The sequence below is a fragment of the Apaloderma vittatum genome, unplaced genomic scaffold, assembly GCF_000703405.1.
Source record: "Apaloderma vittatum isolate BGI_N311 unplaced genomic scaffold, ASM70340v1 scaffold46016, whole genome shotgun sequence".
Lineage (NCBI taxonomy): Eukaryota > Metazoa > Chordata > Aves > Trogoniformes > Trogonidae > Apaloderma > Apaloderma vittatum.
Window position 1 is genome coordinate 9,044 of NW_009720972.1, and position 20,885 is coordinate 29,928.

The window sequence follows — 20,885 nt, forward strand, 5'->3', positions numbered from 1 at the left end:
CAGTACAGAGGTAATACCTTGTTTCCTTAAGAGGAGCATTCCATGGCAGAAATGTGCACTGTTTCAGTGAACCCAAATTATTTTCATGGCAGAAATTTCATTTTATGCATATGATTTCTAGTCAGATTTTCCATTTCTATGAGTTTTGGCTTCCTCCTGTCCGATAAGACAAATGACTTTGTAGCATCCTTTTGCGATTTTGAACATCCACATCAGATTCATAACATCCAAGACAACACTTGAGATAATCCAGGCGCTCTGGGCTGCAAATCCTAATCTCTGGAAAGCCTCTGTTCCAAATGAAGAAATTACATGGCTGTAATATATAGGCATGACGGCAATCCTCACCACGAAGAACACAACTGTCATCAGCACACCATTGATGATGTTGGCCTTTGAAGATTTGGGATATCCCAGCACTTCAAAAAACCACCTGCAAAAGAATTGTTCACAGATACTAGGCAGACTTGAAGTCACCTCATTAAAAAAAAGAACTTTAGGTCATGTTTTTTCTAACTAATAACTTATTAATTGCTTCTACACTGCATCTTGGCTTAGTTGCAAATTCTTCTGCTTGGTTGCATTTTTTCCCCCCACGTAAGCAGTGCGATATCCAGTGCATTGCAGAATAGCATGGAGAAAATCCTGATCTGAATTGTAAACCAGCTGACAACCAGTGTGCACTATTGTGTAATACCCTATAATTCAAATTCTCTTTCAAAATTACAAATAAATTTATTACTTGCTACTATAATTTGGGCCAATGGGCAACTAAAATTCTATTTGTTTCTGTGAAAAAAAATTTAGCACTGTATTTGGATACAGCAATCTAGATAGAGCTCTCATTTCCATTTTCACAGATTTAGGATTTTCTTTCCACTTTCTGTTCAGCTCAGAACCAGAACTTCACAATCAGGCATTGTAAATGGCACTGGATCATGTCACGGCTAGGTATGTTATGCAATGAAAACGATAAATCTAAAAAAAAACCTCTCCCACTACTACTAATGGACCATAAGTGGTCTCTTTAAAAAGAAAAAAAAAATTCTTGCATACTAGTTGCTTAGTAGACAGACATAACTTATCTGTTGCCTAGAACACAGAATCTGCAGGTTGAATTCCCAGGAAAATTAAGAAATTCCTCTAATTTTTTATCATTCACATTTAAACCAGAATAAACGTTAGAAAAATTTGTGCAACAATGGCAGGTTAAAGACAGGACTGGAGAAAAATCACTTAAATCACTGTATTCATGATGGGGGATGGGGAAGGGAAATGAAATAATCAGTTTATTTCGAAGAAGATATGAGGGTAAAACTATTTAACAAAATATCAGTTCCAAAACTGGTTTTAACAGTCATTTTTAATTTAATTACCTACAGATTACAACTTAGGTAATTATAGATATACTAAAAAGATTTGCCAGACAGCCAGCTCTAACTGAAATACTCCAGGAATTCATTAAGAGTGCAATGGAGGCAATTAAAATCCACACACTCAAGCTGGCAGTCCAGCCTGGAAGCAGGAAACTTCACCATCTAAACACTTACTGGCATGATGAAGACAGAGACCTCATATTTGGTCAGACTAACAATTAGGGCCTGTACTTTCATTGATATATACAATGCAGAGTCCAGAAATAACATTAAAAAAGATTTTAAGATATACTGCAATGAACTAATACAGGTAACTGAACCCAGCAAATTAAAAAGTCAGTAAATCACAGTTATCATTACAATTTTACCCGTCACAGTTCATAATTAATTACATAAATACTGACAATAACATTAAAAGATCTGAATGCTTGGCATGGAGACAACCTCCAATTAGATATCCCTAACAACACAGAAAGGAAATACACAGACAGTTCTAAGATTAGAATATCATTTTATATTTTAATAATAGCCCTTACGGTAATACTACGAATGCAAACAAGTAACAATGTAAGTAATTATCATTATACACTATTTACTGTCTTAAGGGTCTGGTTCTCTTCAAATTTAATAAAAAAAAACCCCCAAACCCTGAAACATTCATGCACTAATGAGATGACATCCCTTAATGCAAGGGACTTCATTATCTCCTACAGTGATTTCTGTTTTTCTGAGAAAGCAGTGAGTGTCAGTGTTCCAAGACACATGATTGCACCACAGACATTTCAAAAGCATAAGATTTATTACTTTTAATAGCCAGATGTATCGTGATTCTTCCTAACACCACAGTCTGAAAGGTAAGCATCAGTACAGGTACCGCTTAAATCCAGGATGAAATCCTGTCTTGGTAGAAGTCAGTTGGGAGAACAACCTTTTACTAGAATGTGAATTTCAGCATAGAAACCTAGCACACAATGACACCTTTTTTCATTTTCTTACTCTCCTCTTCCTTGTAGTACTAAAATAAGTTTTTAAAAGTGTTTGTTTACTCCTCAGTTTCTCTATGCACAGGGAGCACAGACTACATTAAACTATAATCTCCTACTCAACTGCACTTGGGCAAACAAATGCAGCCTCTGGAGAGCTCCATTATCCCACTCTGCCCTCCTCTTAAGTTGAATTTGCCAAGCTAACGTTCAAAAGGGATCTCAGAGCAATCTTTTTTATTCTTAGAGATGTGAGGAATGCTACAGTCTCAAAAATATTTCAGCATTTACAGTCACAATACAGTAATGGCTAATACTCAGATACCCTGTTTGCAGGAGGATTACAGTTCCAATTTGCCTTACATACTCCTTTCTCTACCTGGAAAACAGATGCCACACATGTAGGATCAGCAAAGTAGAAAAACACCCCAAAAAGTATGGGTGAGGAATAGGCATCTGAAACACTGAAAGTCCTAACCCTGCATTGCAAAACAATGGAGGAAGAGGAGAAGACTGCAGCACTGCCCTGCACTAAAGGCCCCCTCCTGAGGTAAAGTCCTCCTGGGGCAAATCCCTGTCCCCAGCTGGGTCACGTTGGCTATGGAGGAATGAGAGAGGCCACCCTCCCCAGAGCACCTGGAAACTCCACTGACTGCTTTCCCCTACCTGCGGTACGTGGCATTATCGTGCTCCTTTTCTGCTACCACAGCAGCAATTCTAGTAATGACAGTACAACAGAAGCCAGCACAGGCCTACACTCACTGAGGTCTGCAAAAGAGTGTTCTGCCACTTGCTTCTTTGATCGCAAATGTGAAAATTAACCACTCCAGACATATTTAGGTGCCTTACTATTTTTCTAGCACTCAGAAGTGCTCAGAATAATTTCCAGAACTATTTTTGAAAGTAAATAAATAATATACATTTATATTATTCTATGTATCATTATGCATATATTAATATGCAAAATAAACTTCAAATTATCCAGGGCAATGCAATTCCATTCTAGCATTCTGATGACAATGTTATCTTGTTTCTTTTCCTGGTCTGTGATACCAAAAAAATAAATCTCTACTGAAAATGAGGGCTTTATTATAATAACTGAATGAACATACATAGGCTAATAAACAATATTATATTTGTGAACTGTTTTGTTCAGTGGTTTCACAAAAATTTGACATTTCTTATGGAGGCTGATCTACTCTAAAAAAGAAACTCTGGGGTGAATACATTAGTTACACTGTTGCAGCTATAGCAGCCAAAAGTTTTCGTAGCACAAAAGGTTTCCACAGAGTAATTCTTATTTATATATATATGTGTGTGTGTGTGTGTGTGTGTGTGTGTATCAATTCTCTGTTGGCAGACATTCAACAACAAAAAAATCTTCCCAAGTGACAGAAATAATAATACATATTAAAATTTGCAACAATTAAACATATTAAAATTAAATTATTAAACAATTAACATATTAAAATATGCAACAATTCCCTAACAGCTTACCGCTGATTGACAAAAGGAGTGGAGAACTCTGCAAGCAGACGGAAGTTTCCAAAGTAAGCCAACAGACCTTTGCTCTGGTTAGCAAAACAAAACAGACATATAAAAATCAGTAATGTAGATGTGAGATCTTGATTCAAGTCTTCAAGTATACACAGAATGATACGATACCTCAACTTCTTTATTAAAACTGATAGTAAGCCAGTTTGCCAGCTGCCTCCAACTTCCCTACAATTTCAAAGTAAGGGTTACTACGAAACCTGTGATTGTCCTTCAGGTATCAGTAGTTTCTAGCTTAAATCCATCTTTAAATGACTTAGTTAAGTGGCCACGGAAAGCTAGCTACAGAAGACTGGCACAACCAGTCATTGGTTATAATTATAATGATAGTACTCCTGTCTAAGAGAATCATAAATATTTTGGATTTCTCAATATTTAAACAAGCCCAAACAGGAACACTGTAAGGTACAGAAACATGTCACTACATGGTTTTAGGAACACAATTGCAAAAGCAAAGATGAACTCCCTGCTCTTAGCTGGCATTGGAAAGGGCACATAAAGCCCCTTCTCAGTTCCCACTGCCAGGGAAACCCTTTCCACCAGCTCGGTCACAGCCTTGGCGCGCCCTGCGGGTTGGAAGAGGAGCACATCTGCCCCGTGCCAGGATTCAGAGAACTGCGTGGCACCTTTGCACTGACACTCGCTGTAACTGAGCTCTTTCCTCCAAGTGACAAAGTACAGCACATTCTACAGCCTTATCATTTGGTTGTGCTGGAAATAGTATCCCATTTCACAATGGCTGCGTAAGCAGCAGTTTGCAGATGTAGAGATAAAAATACTTTAAAAAAAATTTCAGTAGGTCTCCTGAACAGCCTATGGAGTGCGTGTCATGATCCCTCTTGCCTCCAGTAAGTGTGCTAATACCTACTACTTTGGGCATTTCACGTCAGGTCACAGAAGAACCTGTGTTCTTAATCAAATTCTCTTCTATTTTCAAGAGCAAGTTTTGAAATAAGATACTTAAGAGTAACTTTCTCTGAAGATAAGAGAAAGTCTTATCTCTTAGGACAGAGACATCCAAGGGCAGAACTGTATCCAAATAAGAACTACTTTAAAAGACATTCACACTAACACTGCGCTCTCCATTTACTCCAGAAACATGTAATGAATTTCCTGCATCAAGGAATAGCCTTGGTAGTGGTATTTTCATTTCTCTAATATCTAGCTCTAATTCACTTTCATCCGTGATAATATTAGTAGATCTAATTATCTTCAACCCAAAACAGAGCATTTACTTGTCAGTGTACTTCATCCCCTTTAAACCATTATGTGGGAAATCTGACAGTAATCTGGCAGCTCGACACTTTTAATATTGTAAGCCTGGGATTTACACAGCAGGCAAGGGAAAGAAATGTCATAAATGAAGTAAATTGTATTTTAAAAGATTTCTTTATTTACTGAATGAGCTTTCCAGAAGAGATTCAGAAGCATTATTGTGGCGGTGAGTGGGATTTCTACCAAGTCACATGGTCATCTCTGAGAAATTTCAGCAGAAACAAAGAGGAACTAAGTTAGTCTTTATCCTAGAAGAGTACCTTCTCTTCCTTTTTCCCTTCAACATACATATGCCACAGATATTTCTAGATATATACAGTTAATGATCTATTGTTTCCCCACCAAAGTGACCTTAAACAACTAGTCTCAGAGGATAAGCCTGTGTCATAACAGATTTTAAAAATAAAAATGGAAGGAAAAAAACACCGCAGAAAACACAATTCCAGCTGGCTGTAGTACACTCACCAGAATTAGGGATCACTGAGCTATGGCCTTGTTAATACAATCTCAAACAGAACATAACCTCTAAAAAAAATTTCCTTCTCATTTTCTAACTAAATATTCAGACTTGTGGCTTTATTTGAAATCCTTTTCTATGGCCATGTGAAAAACCCTTCTGTCAAAGTCTCTCTACAGTGAAAACTGAAAAGAGTTTTCATTTCAGCAGTTAAATATTTACATATTTTTGTGAAGGACTGTAACATTGAAAAGGCATGCACTTACCACAAACTACTGATAAAACCATTTAGAAAGTAATGATGACTGAAAATATAAATATGCCTTTCAAAAAGCTGATCACCAAACAATGAAGAATTTTTTAAACATTAAGCAAATGAGATCTATAAAAAGCATTGTCTTCAATTTCATCTGCTTATTATGTTACTGGAAAATACAGCACTCACCAGTACAAAATAGTAAGCATACAGAGCTGCCAAGTGATGAATTACAAAAAATTTGTCACCAATTGCCTTCCAGTAGTAAATAATAAGCGACAAATCTACAAGAGAAAAGAAATAACAATAAAGAACAATTTATTAGACTACAACTGACCTCAGGATAGTGTTTCTCTAGGTTTTAGAGGTATAATTACCATATGGCATCAGTAGAAACTCTCTGAATTAACTATCTCTGAAAAGAATATCTTTATCCTAAAGACTTTACTTTAGTCAAAGCATTAAGCAACAGTATTCTCTCAACAGTTTCCATAAATTATTCCTTTCCACATCAATGTAAGTACAGAGGCAATAGCTTTAGCTGAAGTATTTTGGAAGGAAAAAGTAGATGCTGAATCTCATAGCAAGAGTTCACAAATATGAGCCCAAAAATTTGGAACGAATGACAAAAAGAAATTTAAAAACCCAAAACAAAACAAGTAGAGGGAGGCTACAGGGAGCACAGCCAATATACAAATGCATTCAGTAAATGCAGGGATCTATCATGGGGAACTTCTGAATCAAAAAGCAGTTACACTAGCAAACAGAACCATTGACCAAAAATATTTTGCAAGGGGCACTCTGAATAAGAAGCATGTTTGCTTTATTTAATCAGAATTTTTCAATAACTGCAAAAGTGATATAGTGGGCCTGAGTTAATGTTGTAAGAAGAGCTTTGACGGAACATTTGTCCCACTGTAGTCTGAGATTTCCTTTTCTGTGTTAGAGCAAGCAATGTCTTTCTCCAGATGAGTACTCTGGAAAGGAATATTAGTGACCAAGGTTCCAAATCAAATACTTTACCCCTGTGCCTTTTATATCTCCAGCAAGTGCCTTGATCTCTTTTATATTAGCTATCCTCAGGCACGACTCTATATCATCTGACATAGCCACTCCACTCCCTATTAATAATTTAAGATTAACTATATAAGGAAGTGTGAGAGAATGAGTGGCCAGGTTCAGGTCTCTGTTCAAAGGCACTCATTAATTCATAATGAAAGTCTAATGCATAATTATTCAAAAATAGATACCAATGAATTTAAACATGGGAGCTGAAGTTCCTATGGAAAAAATGGAGACTTAAAGTAACCTACATTTTAACTGAGTGTGCTGATCACCACGTTATCAGTTACACTGGGGTGAGAAATCTAGACTGAGAGATAACCAAGTCCACGGCCCAGTCTCTAGCCAGAGACTTCATCCTAACATGAGAAGTTTTCCCTGAAAATAGTCCAAGTCGCAAGTTTTTGCTCTGATAAGTCATTACCCACACACACCATAAAAGAAAACTCAAAAGCATTTTGTAGCAAAATTCTCGTGCCAATTTTAGTTGACAGTAAATAAGTGAGAACATAAAACATATGTAGGCGTAAAGGCCATACCAAGAAAATAATTTTAAAAGTGCATGTTTTATACATGACTAAATTTTGGCTTAAAGTGAGACTAAAAGGTGGGTGGGCAGGTTCCTCTGACATAATTTGCCTCAGTTTGTATTGAGGGTTACTAAAATTCTTCTGCAGCATTCTGAGGTCACAGGAGAAAAACATATGATAAGAGTAATGACTTGCAGACACCCTGAAGGAATGAAAGACACCACTTTAACATCTTCTCAGCTGGCCAAAGAACAAAATTGACGTGGATTCAGCGGCTGTGTATCAAACCATCATAAAGCCACACAGTGGCATTTCCTCAGTGCTTGGAGAGATATCATTCCATCTTTCACAACTGCTGGCAAGATCCTGTGATTTCACCACAACCCCATTTGCAATTTTAAAAGCCACAGTAGAAACTATTGTTTACACATATCACATCTCCAGCATATTGGCTCAGTATAAATATATAGGTGTAGTGACTCAATAGAAATATACAGGTTGTGTTATATACATGTTGCATAATTACCTGAAATGAGGTAGCCTGTGGTAATAGCAATATTCAGTTTTACAATTGAAGGGTCACCCCTGTAAACACATTGAAAATACACAGTTACAACCTTTATAACAAGGTAATTTGCAAAGGACATACACATATCAAACACCTGACCTATCAGTAAGATATTATGAGATTTTATTAAGAAAGGTCCTAGTCATGAAAATAGATTCCTCTTCCTCACAGACGTAAGACATCTACTAACTACCCTAGTCAGGATTGCCCTCTGCCTTGGGATAGAGCCTGCCCCAAGAGCCTCGCTAGAGACAAGAACAGAAACCCAGCAAGTACCCTGAGCTGACCTCTCTGGAGAAAGAGAACAGCCCAGGCAGCATCCCTCAGCACTTTTAATTGACACTCTGCATCTCCATACTTGTTCTTCTGCCAGTGTTAAGACTTCATTCAGGATGACAAACATATCTTGCTCAGCTGGAGCTTTCCATATTCTTAAGAGGATGGGTGCTTATAGGGAAAAACAGAGTAGAAGGAGACATGAAAGGAATTATTTGCCGGTTCTCTGGAGCCAAGGAACCCTTCAAGGAGAAATGCTTTTGAGAGTATTTTCACCCCTTCTGTCCCTTCCCCTGTGGTGCCAAACATTCAGCAGGCAAAGCTCTTAGCACACACAACTCCAGTTCCTCCAGGATGCTCAACAAACCCAAACTTGTGAATATAGCTCAAGAAAGGGAAGTCTTCACATTACAGCAAGTAACATTGTTCTTTCCTCTACTGTCCTCTGTGCCTTCCTACTTTGAAGAGTTTGGTAAGCAAATCTCTTTCTCTCAGCATAAAGTTCGTAACTGTTTTTTTTACTAAGTTTTTTAATCTAAGCTAGATATGTTTTGTGTAAGTATGAACTGAGCTTCAAGTGACAGGTCTACAGATTTATAAAATGTGTACTGCTCAAGAAAAGCTGTGAAAGCAAATGTTGTTGTAAACCTTACCAGAAAAAAAGAACATAACTGTGTTTACAGCCACACCCAATACAAAGTCTACTTCAGCTAGAAAGCAGTGGCTATTACTTAGCCACTACTTCTTAATCCTATTGAAACAGAACAGTGGAAGAGATTTCCTGTATTATTACAATCTGTTCGCTAAATTTTAAGGCTTTCTTAGCGTCTAAACCCAACTGCTTCCCTGAGTAGTGAGTGGGTAGCTTACAGGAAAATAGGACTCACAAAATTAGGATTCTGTCACTTAGGTGAAGAAATACTTTACCAGGAGAGCCTGGAGCTCACTCCATCTCTTGAGATTAGCCATGGAGGCTCTCTCTTTTCTACAGCTTAAGACAGGAACACTTTTCCGTGGCTTCGAAACTTGGTTTCATGAGATACATAGGTTGTGGGCTGAGTACTTTTTTAGGTGTAGCCACAGATAGACACAGAATAGAGACAGGTATGAGACACAGAATAGAGACAGGTATGTTCTCACAACTTGAGCAGAAACTCTTTAAATAGATACAGCCCTTTCATTAGAGTTCCCAGCAGCGGCAACATCATAACCAAACTCCTAAGCCCTCCCAAAACACTTAAGCACAACATCGTCAAGAGTGAGCCTAGGCTCAAGAACCTTCATATTCTTCTCCAGAGAAGATGCAAAGGACTGAGTATATGAAATTGGTTCCTTGATAGTGGTAAATGTGGTTTAATTGGATGAAAGAGGGAACTATTCACTTCATTCGTTCCATCAGAATGGTCACCTTGCAACAAATCTTCTCCACGCTTTCTACACCAACACTTCAACGACATATATGGCCGCACTGCCCATCTGCCACATCCTTTCAAGAGTCCGTGTTAGAATCCTGCATTAATCTCAACTAACGGAAATCCTAGAATTTAGTCTAAAATCTAGATTTCCTGATCTATCTCCTTGAACAGGAATTGCAATGGAGCTTATAAGCCCTGATGTTTGTGGCATAGTTTTGATGCAAGCAAGAGCCAGGAGTGACAAACAGGGAGTGGCTTGAATAAGCAAAAGGGAAGAGCTCTCTCTCTTGTGATTGCTAAGGAGATCTGCGTGGCAAATGAATTGCACATGAACATGCATAGGCTGATATTACAAACAGAAGTCCACATGGCTAACCTTCTTCAAACTTCTTTGCAGATACAGTCATATAAAATGCTAATCAAATATCACACTTCAAAAAGTATAATGACTGCAAAATGGACAATCATATGAAAACTTGTGCTCTCCTGTAAAGCTACAACTTAATTCACTTATTTACATCTTCTCATTCTCCTTATCTGATCTCTACCACCTCCACATTTTCTACCACGTTATTCTCACCACCTCAAAACCAATTTCTTTATCATCTATGTTAGCTGGTCTGTATTACATACAGTAGACCATCAAAAAGGTACACATACACAACACAGATGCTTCCCTGTGACATACCAATGTTTCAGTCTTTACTACCCTTTGTTAGGACCTACTATATCTACTTTCAGGCATTACTTGGTGACAATACCACATCCTCTCTCCATTGAGCCCAAATCCTTAGCAGGAGTCTTGATCCCTTTCAAGACACACGCATATCATCATCACCATACATTTAAGTTAGGTAGACATATATTGAAGCTCAGAACTTGTGACTTTCTATTATATAGATATCTTTAAATCCCACAGAAAAGAACTAATTGGATGCTGTCATACAGTCAGTGACTACACAAAGATGCTAGCAATAACCAGAGGGAATGTATCAAAACCTTCCCAGTAGTCAAGAAGTAGAGCATCTGCATAACGTTTTCAGCCTACCTAGGCTAGAACAGTGCAAGAAAACTGCATGAAGGACTCCTGGACTTTTACTTACAAATGACTGAAACTAGATTCACAAATGTTTCTTGTATTGTTCATAAGAGACTCATAAAGGCTTATGCATCCTTCATATCTCTAAGTGACCAAGTCCCAGAGCTGATGCCTGCATTTCAAAATGGCATTAGAATTCCAGACTGAGCAGCCTTGTAATCGTCCATCCGGCATTTCCTATATAATTGGGAATTTCCTCTTCAGTTTTATTCAATTCAAAGCAAGACTATGTGAATTCAGCTATGAATCAATGTAAAACCAGTAAGTAACTTCAGACTTAATATACACCTAAGCTGTATATATATACACACACACACACACTCTCCAGACCTGCAACAGCATTTCGATTTCACTTTAAAATCACTAAAGTAAACAGGAAAGTTTTCAGATGGCTCTATGCTTTAGTAATTTAATAGGCTATTTCAAATCAATTGCTTCTATCTTTTCTACTTCACAGAGACACAATGCACTAAGACACTAATACTGGCGATTTAAAATCAGCAAATAGTGCAGACATAAAAACGAACACATCACAACTGCATATCTCAATGGGAAATGAAACAATTATTTCAGTAATTAATACACTGCAGGATTATTTTTTTTTCTCAGTTATGTTTTTTTATTGTATCAACACAACTTATGTGTAAGATGCCTTACCAGAGATGGTCAGCATTAACAGCATCATCGTACAACAAAATGTATAGGCAAAACCCACCAACCACCAAGGCGTGGAATGTGGACACTGTCCTGAAAAAGAGATCACAGTCACAAGGAGGTACTGCCACTCGCAACTTTCCATACCGTGCCTAAGGTGGGACGTTTCCACAAAGACATTCAACTGCACCCCAATACCTCTGTGGAAGACAATCATCTCTTCTTTATGCTACATCCAACCATTTATGCTTGGTGGGGAAAACTGTCAAAAATAAGGAATCTGCTAGGCTGGAGTGGGGAATGGGGAAGTGGTGTTAAACAGAAAGTAGAGTCTTAAAGTAACCAAGATCTACATTTTCCTCCAATTACCTCATATATTAATGAATCCTTAAAGGCAATATATATCATTCAGTTCTCTAACAAATACTTACTGTATTGTGCCATTTGCTGAAAGATCTATAGACATTTCATATTCAGATTAGTCCAGAAGTCCTGCAGCAGCAGGTTTCTCCTTTCCAGGCACCAAATTAACAGATGACCCATAATAAATCTGCCAAGTTCAGGTTTTGTGAAGAGGAGCATTAAATGAAAAAATCCTATTAAGGAAAGTTTCAGAAAGAATTTCTAGTGCATTTGAAGTAGATTCTAGTTTTCAAAGAAGTAACTCATATAACGTAAGGTTGTAGCCAAGTCTTGAGGTATAACAGCTAGAGGTTCATAGGAACAAGCAGCGCACAGCTTTATTTTATTTTAAACTCCTCTTGTCCTATATAAAGTCACAATAACCAGAGTTGCCTTGTCCATACTTGGGCACTAGACACTTTTTTATTCCAGTCTGAAGTATACAGGCTGCATGTGCACTGTAGATAAAGTCTGAATGTTAACAAGCACTTAACGGAGAATTACCTATTTACAGAGGCCCCAGCAGGGTTTCTGCCAATCACACAGGCCAGGGCCGTTCCTGCCCTTTTGAGTTCTCATGTATTCTTGGAAGGTAGAACAATGCAATGGGCCTGAGTCCAAAATGTGTAACCTTGTTCCTGCAGCTACTGGTTTATCATTACTATAAACTGCATCTAATACTGCACAGCTACTGCCTGCTTTCCCACTTTTCAAGTCTGACTACAAAGAAAATGAATTACATGCCAAAATAGCTCTACTGAATTATAGATACTATTTGAATGATGACAACTCTGAGTTCAACATCTTTGCATCACATTCACAGCATTAAAAATATGCACACAAATGTATAGATGCTATTAGTTATTAGTCTCATCTTTGCACATATTGAATACATGTATTTGGAAGTTATGGGTATCTTAAATGTGCATACATCACTCTCAAGAGTCAAAACTCTACCATGCAAGATTTGAAGAAAACATCTCACTTCCTGTGGAAGACTTTGCAAAGAAAGAGTGAGTTATAATCTCTAGTCTGTTTTCAGAACTTGTATTATCAGCTATTGGCATTAGAATCTGCAATATTTCTTAAAAGAACTCTCTATCTACTACTTGTTTAAAAAGTGTCATTGGGCTATCTTCAGCAGCTTTTTCAATAGTGTTCCAAAAAAAATAAGGGAGTTAATTATGTATGAATAATCAAACGTAACAAGATGGATGAGAACATTTATTAACCATTGCAGCATGGGCTGTGTGTCCCCCCCTCCTTTTCTTAACAAAGAAAGGAAAGTTAGTTAACAGAATTTTAATGATAATTGATAGTTTAATTACAATGGCTACACTTGCAACACACAACAGACAGATAGGAAACTTGATTCCCTTTCAAAGCAAAGTGTGGTATATAATATTTGTGTCTAAGAAATACCTAGGATTTTTGAACTTTAGGAGGCAATAATGCCGAAAGAAGTAAAATTTGCCCTAGAAAATAGCTCATTAGTTTACAACTGCAACACTCAGGAGTGGCTGTTTATCCAGACCTTAGTGTTCAGAATACAAGCTACACATGAGCACAGCACTTGAAGCGGGGGGAAGAAGGAAGAAAAAAAGCAGATTTCCTCCTTAACTCTGCACTTTGAAGTTTCTCCATAGAAGAGGGGACAGAAGAAGGGAAACAGTGCAACACTCCACTTTAATATGGAATCTAGGTCGAGCTATCAAGCTCTGTACATTTCCTTGAAATTACTGTCAAAGCTTGCATCCTTTTAACTCCTCATTAAACTGCAAATAAAAAAGCTGCACTGATAAGCACATACTTGTTTCTTTATTATTGAATATATATATATTTTCACAACTCAGCTCTTAAAAGGTCAGAATGAACAAATTAACAGTACATGAACAACAGTCCAGAGCTGCAGCTCAAATGCTTGATTACAAAACCATCCAAACTCTAACAATACATATTCAATGCTACAGCCTCATTTCAAGCAGATGCCCTCTTCCAGACCCAGCTGAGCTGATAAAAATGCAAAACCATCCTCTGTGCCAGTTTCCTTCAGGACTGCCAATAGAGCCATTTGTGCGAGCACTCCCTACACCAGTTCAACATAGGACAAAATAACAACCATCTACTTTTAAATCATTTAAGCTAACTCAACACATTTACTGGGAGATAGTAACTTTCTCTACCTGCATAGCTGTCTACAGAGTACACACATGTCCATCTACATTCTCTAAACATATAAAATACTCCTTGGGGCATGTCTTCATTTTGGTGAAACCCTGGAGGGATGAGGCAGTTTGACAAAACACTGTCATTAGCAGAGTTAACAGCCAATCTCTTGTGGAAACTCAAGCACAATTAGCCTTTTTTTCACTTCATGCCCTCCTCAGGTATAACATCAACAACCTGTTGATGAACACGCTTTGTATTTCATGCCTTCTGATTCCAGAACTGGATGTAGCACTGGACCATGACTCATCTGTGTGCTAAGATCTTCAACCTGCTATCAACCCCAAGAAAACTAGAAATGAAAAAAAGGACACAGCCTCGGGTTCTGTATCAACTTGAGTAGTTAAACACCTTACTACAAAGTAGCCCAGTGATTACAGAGCAGCTTATTTCCAGCACACTTGTGACGTGTGAAACAATTCCTTATTACGCAAAGCTCTACAACTTAGCATAGCGCTACCAGGCATGGGATAAGGTCTCAGAAAGCCTATTATGCAATTCAAGGGTCACTTGATGTGGCTTAGAAACAAAAGTTCAGCTCCAACAAGATAACAGTTTAGTTTAGTTTAGTTTCCCTGTCTGCCTCTATTGTTAAATGTAACAGAGATAGACCTAAGCTGCAGTGATATCATGAACTGGCATCCTACAGAGTTGTTCTAGCCGATAGGTAATTATTCAAAGATCGAGCTGAAATTAAAATGGTACCTTTAAGAACACTGCGGATGGGCATTTGCCAAATGGAAGGCAAGACTGAGTTGCTAATGCTGCCTAGAACAATGGGAACGACTTTAAAAGTATCCACCTCATACTGCTTTTAAACAGAACTGAGAAGGAACAGTGATCCAACTACTGCATTTTGAGTGCAATGACAGGCATGCAGTACACATTTCTGAGCTTCAAATTTGATGAAAAAATGAAAAATATTGTAAAGTTGCAATAGGCTACTCCAGCATAAAGTTATACTGTATCAAGTCATTTCAACTGGAGAAGCTTGTGTACTATATTTACCCTTTCTGAATAGCATATTGCAACTAAAACCTCAGTGATCATCCCACTTAGAATTATTACCCTATACTTCCTTTATGGCTTAAAAGAGTGGAAAGCGCCACGGAAAAATTCACAGGGTTGAACAAGTTTCTAACAGTGCTCAGTCTGAGGAGACAAGTGTAATCCAGATGGATCCATCTCAGTGACAGAACTGCAGAAAGACACAGGGAGTGAGGAAGGTTTTTAGATAGAGTTTCCACAACTCCACCCTGAATGTATATCCCGTGTCTGTTATAGCTTCCTCCTCCTCTTGCAGTCTCCTTCCCCACCAACAAACAGATGAACCTGTCTAATCCTGCCTCACTCCAATACTATACCAAATATTCATAAAATTTATTGGAAAATCCTAATTTGTATAAAACAGGTTGTAGTGTAATAGCACCGGGAGAACAGAGAACAATTTGCTTTGCACCCAAAGGCATGACCAGATATATGACAGTATTACATATGGAATAAATTGCAATAGTTTTGATTTTTATGTATGTTTAGTGGAATGGAATTTTGTACCTCTTCTCTTTACTAGAAGTGTCACAGAGAAGCCATTGAAAATTAATCCACTTAAACTTACTACCTCTCACTAGTCACTGTTTTCTTATCTTAGACTTTCACTTGGGCCTCACTAACAAAGTGTTTAATGTACAAGTGTTTGTAATGCTGTGTGTTCAAAAAGGGGCCTCAGTAAATTTTACATTCAGAACTTGTCAAGCGCCTAGAGCCATCCCTTTAATCTTTACAGATGTTGAACTGATAAAGTTTTCTGCACTTTTAGATATAGGTCTATAAGTGGTTCAGATGTCAATGTCAGGGAGGTGATCAGTTGCAGTTTGTTTTGAACACTGTACCTTGAATTCCATTCGATCTTCCTTTTTTGGCTGAGATTGTTAAAACCAGGTGTTATTCGTGTTGACACCCAAGAACTTAAAACATGGAATAGGAGCTGAAATACAGTAAAACTGACAACAGCAATGCCAATAGTCAGGTTGCTGAAGGAAGCCATTGTTCTTCAGCCTGTGAAGAGAAGCAGAAGTTAATTTCAGTCCATTCTTCATTCAGCTATTTTAAGCAGCCACAGAAAGTGTTTTTGACAGGTAACTTAGGACAGAAGTATTATTCACTATCCTGTTGAACATTTCTACTTAAGCCTTAATAATATAAAAGTATGCCCAAACTTCTACACGTAAAAGTTGCATTTTGGTTTGGAGTTTTTTTAACACTTGCAAGCTATACATTTTTGTTGCCTAAATTTGCATGCATTTACTCTACACAGAAAGGGAAGGAAGGACCACTGACTGGTGCAACTGCCAGCTCAGAAGCCTCCACTCCTGTCCCAAGAAGCTGCTAAGTTAAAACTCATCTCATTCTTACCAAATTGGCTGCTGCCGATGGGATTTGTTAAAAGCAACAACGAAATCAGATAAGCATAGTTGAGAGATTTTCAGGTCAGTCTCAGGAAGTACCAGCCTCGCTGCAGCTTTATGTCTGTACAGAGACCTAGTCCTCAGCTTGCACTTTGTTCACAGCTGAAGGTTTCTCTCTGTGACAGCACATAGGCTATCGTATTTGAGCTTTTTTCTTCTTCACAAGAAACACCAAAATTTGACCAGTTTCAAAGCACACTGAAAAGCTTCCTATCATCAGAGCTGATGCACTTTTCAGATGCTGGATGTTTAGCTATTTCATGAGGTCTAAATAAATAGCTAAACAATTCCAAACATAAATGTTAGCCTCTAAGCGCTTCAGTCATTTCTCCTGATTTGCCAGTATTTTGCAAGACAGAATAATATTTTCCCAGAAGCCACAAACTTCTGACATACATCTCTGTTTTGATGGTGTCATCATTTTATATCCCAAGACTGGCAAAGGTTACAAATTCATAAAAAGTCAATTCATAATAAGTTGTACGGAAAAGAGGAAAAAAGCCAAATGGCTCCATTTAAAATGTTTACATAATAATTTTAATAGACATTTTGATAACTGCTGTCAATTATTTTAGTTTTATTGAAGAAAATACCTACAGATAAAATGAAGACTTAGAGGTCAGCATAATTTGATGTTACTACAACCACGTTATGGTCAGCAAAAACTGATACAATTATATAATACACTTACATACACTTCCAGTTCACATGCATGACAGAATGATTTTTGAAATTTTATCTGCATTGCAGATGGAAAAAAAATTGAGCTTCAGGGAAAAAAAAATAGAAAAGTCCACCAGTTAAAGTAATAACTTTCTAAAAAAATAAGTACAATATCCTCACTTGGTGGTATAAATGGTCAGTATATTGAAACATGGTTTGCATTTAAACTTAGAACTTTAAAAAAGGTATATTACATATAGATCAGGAAGAGAAAACACTTTTGTCTTCAAAGATGTAGAAGCAGAAGTTTCAAGAAACTTAAACTTTTTTCCCTGCTCCTCGTTCGTTTTTTTCCCCCCTCCCAGGACTGAGAAGTAAAAGAAGAAAGTGAAATTATCTGAAAACTTTCTCTGACTAGTACCCACAGTAAAATCTACATCTATATAACCAGAATTCGGAGAAATAAGCGCAGACTTGCTGAGTGAAACCTGCATGTATATTATGTGGATTTCAAGCGTTTACTTCAAACCAGCTCTAATCCGGTCCAGGGGACTCTGCAGTTAAGGCTGCATTTGAGGTGCTCTTTGGGCCTATCTTCCTGCTCGGTTTAACCCCAAAGGAATCCAGCTTGCGTGCTCTGGGACAGCTATGCAACACAAACCAAAGGGCAGTTAAGTGGGGGTGATCAGAAGATTCAGTTCCTAAGTTCATTTTACTCCAAACTAAAGTTTTGATGCCACAGTGCATTGCAACAAACGCTGGTTCAATCCAGTTGTTTATCTGATGGCCTATTCTAGTTCAATAGCATATGAGTTTTGCACACTTTTTAACGTTAGTCTGTTAAAACTTCTAATTTCAAATACTACTCTGAATATTCAGTATTTTCTCAAGCACTTTTTTTTTTCACTCTTCTCCACATACTTCTCCATTTGCCTTCACTGACTGAGAAGATACAAAATGCAGATCAAACTTTATGCCCTTCTCTGCACAGATGAAAGTACTAGAGACAATGAGTGTTAAGCTTGATTTTTCTAAAACTTTGCCATTTGAAGGAATAAAACAGTCACTTCAATTTTACATCTTCCAGTTTAAACTCACTGATAAGCACTGTATGGTGTCCATTCCAGATTCTGCTCCTGGGGCCAAAACTTTGTCATTAATTCATCTCATTTGTAGTAGGCAAGTCCTCTTTTGGACCACATAAGGAAAAAAAAATCATTTGGTTTAAATGAAGGAAGCCAAAGTGCATTTTGAATACAATTCTCTTCAGAAAAGGAGCAGAAGCACTGAACATCAATCACACCTGCTTCATCCTTTTGACTAAAATATAGCAATTCTCATGATGCTACCAATTTTATTCGTCTGTAACGGCTGTGCTAGTACCTCTGAGTTTCAAAGACACTGACACAATCTCCTGGACAAAAGAAATCCACATTTTGTTGTTTCCTTAGTACCAGAAGATTTTATTAGATAACTAATATTTCAGCAGGTGACAGGTGTTCATTTTAGTACACAAGATTATGGAATCAAACAAAAAAAACCTCACAAACATCCCTTGCAACGAATATATTAGAAGAGCTAATCTTTCTTCTAAGGACTCTGTACAGGGAATTCATTTTAAGAAAAAATACTTGTGTGGAGAACGCATGATTCAGAAGTATTACGCACCTATATCTCCCTCTCACAAGTTTTAGCAGGCAGTATAGAACTATGATGCCCATGAAGGAGAAAGGTATGATGATGCCAGAGAACAAAGTGTTCACCCAGCCTCTGTGGCTGATCTCATAAACACTCTTAAAGAGTTTTGCAAGACTGATTTCAGAAGGTGATTCCATATAAGCTTATCAGGACGCTGTTTATGTACATTAAGTACCAGTCCAGGAATAATTTCATGTTTTACTTAGGCAAAATAAGAGTGCTGTATTTTAATTCAATTCAAGGACCAGATGTAAACACAGTATTTCATGTGAGATGGAAGACAACTTCAGCTATAAACATTTTTTAGTATCTCTTAGTTGTCTTCAGCTATACTCTGTTTAACGGGAAAATTAGCTGTTGTTTACCAGATTTTCTTTTTATTTAAAAGAAAAAACACTCATGTTGTTGAATCAAAACTTATCACTTAAATGTAGTAAGTTTCTGACTACATACAACCTTCTTTGCCCTGAGGACTATGGCCAAAGCTAGTAAGTCAAAGGTGGCTTCAACTACACCGTGCTTTTCTGTCCCAGCACCTTCTTATAGCTGTTCAGCAAAGTCTGATCCAAGATACAGAACTTCATGGACTATATATGAGCGGAGACTGTATCACTCAAACTTCATGGCCAACGATTACCATTCAGTCAGCTGACACATTTCTGAGCTAGCAGAAGGCTGAGTTGGGGATAAAGGTTTAGTCTAACTACTTTGAAATTCAGAAAATAAAAGTACTATATCCAGGTTGGTTCTTCACCATTAGTTTTTTAGCAGTGGCGTCTTCCTGGCTTACCCAGAATTGCTGTCTTAACCATCCAGTTAGCCAGTAATTACAAACAATCAGAGATTCACTCTTGCAGCTTTTCAATGTAGTCTTTAGGTAAATAAATACCAGCAAACACTTGAAACTAACAATTTTCAACAAGGTATTGCTTACACATGACTAGCGCAGTATCACATTGCTCTATTGACCCCAGTAATTTTGAAGAAGCTAGGAACACAGCTTTGCAACCATACCGCGTGAGAGCTGAAAACACGCTCTTTTCATCTGCTGCTCACATGCTGTGCATTTCCCGCATTTCTGTTTCTACTTGAAATTTACAAGAAAAAACACAACTATATTAAGACTTAACCTTCATTCAACCCCAATACTAAACCGTTAAAAAGTTCTAATGAAAAAAGAGGAGCACTTATTGAAAGAGCATTAAGGAGCAGGAGAGTTACTGAGTGTTGTATTATCAACAGCACTTATATGTCCTCATTTCACTGTTTCCACATCATAAAAATAAGAAATGCAACCGTATAGCCACAAAGCGTAGTAAGGAGATGCAGAGGAAAGCATAAGGCCCGCAGCCCTTACTTTCTTCAAGGATGGATTTAAAGATCAGATGGATCAATTTCCAAACAAGATTACATTCTAAAGCTGCCAGTGATACCAGGACATCCCATTCAGCCCTATGCTCTCCTGATCTGTTTAAAACCGAAAGCCAAATCCTATTGTTGTAAAACTCGACGCACTGTTGTGTGCAGAGCGACTCCTGACTGACTGCACATTTTGTAATGAGCCCAGCAATAAAACATCTGCAGTGCTTGAGTTTTGCCGTGTTGTTGGTTTTGATTGCTTCCAGTGCTCCAGTGAGACCAGACGTCCTGCGTTTGACATACTCCTCAGCTCGGTAAGCAGCTTTAAGAAGAAATGCAACAAAACTCGAGCTGCTCACAGCTGAAGCCGTTCCCTTTCCTGTGTAAGGCTGTTCACACCCCGGGCTCCGCTCGGCTTTCTGCTCTTAAAACACCAAAGCAACCAGCAGATTAGACCGGCTTTTTATGAGGACGGGGTAAACAGGGCGATGCGGTATCAACCTACATCGATTTCCTCAAACCCTGCAAGAAGTTTGCAGTCGGAAAGCAACGAGCAGGGGGAAACGC

General features: G+C 37.9%; 1 protein-coding gene across 1 annotated transcript; it reads right to left on the bottom strand.

Moving 5' to 3' along the window:
* Positions 1–9: 9 nt before the first annotated feature.
* TMEM56 (transmembrane protein 56) lies at positions 10–16,182 on the bottom strand. Its single transcript, XM_009871165.1, has 6 exons — positions 16,023–16,182; positions 11,509–11,598; positions 8,020–8,078; positions 6,091–6,185; positions 3,857–3,930; positions 10–433 (listed from the first exon to the last, which is right to left on the bottom strand). The coding sequence occupies exons 1-6, from the start codon at positions 16,175–16,177 to the stop codon at positions 118–120; spliced, it is 789 nt and encodes a 262-aa protein (XP_009869467.1). The 5' UTR covers positions 16,178–16,182; the 3' UTR covers positions 10–117.
* Positions 16,183–20,885: the final 4,703 nt, after the last annotated feature.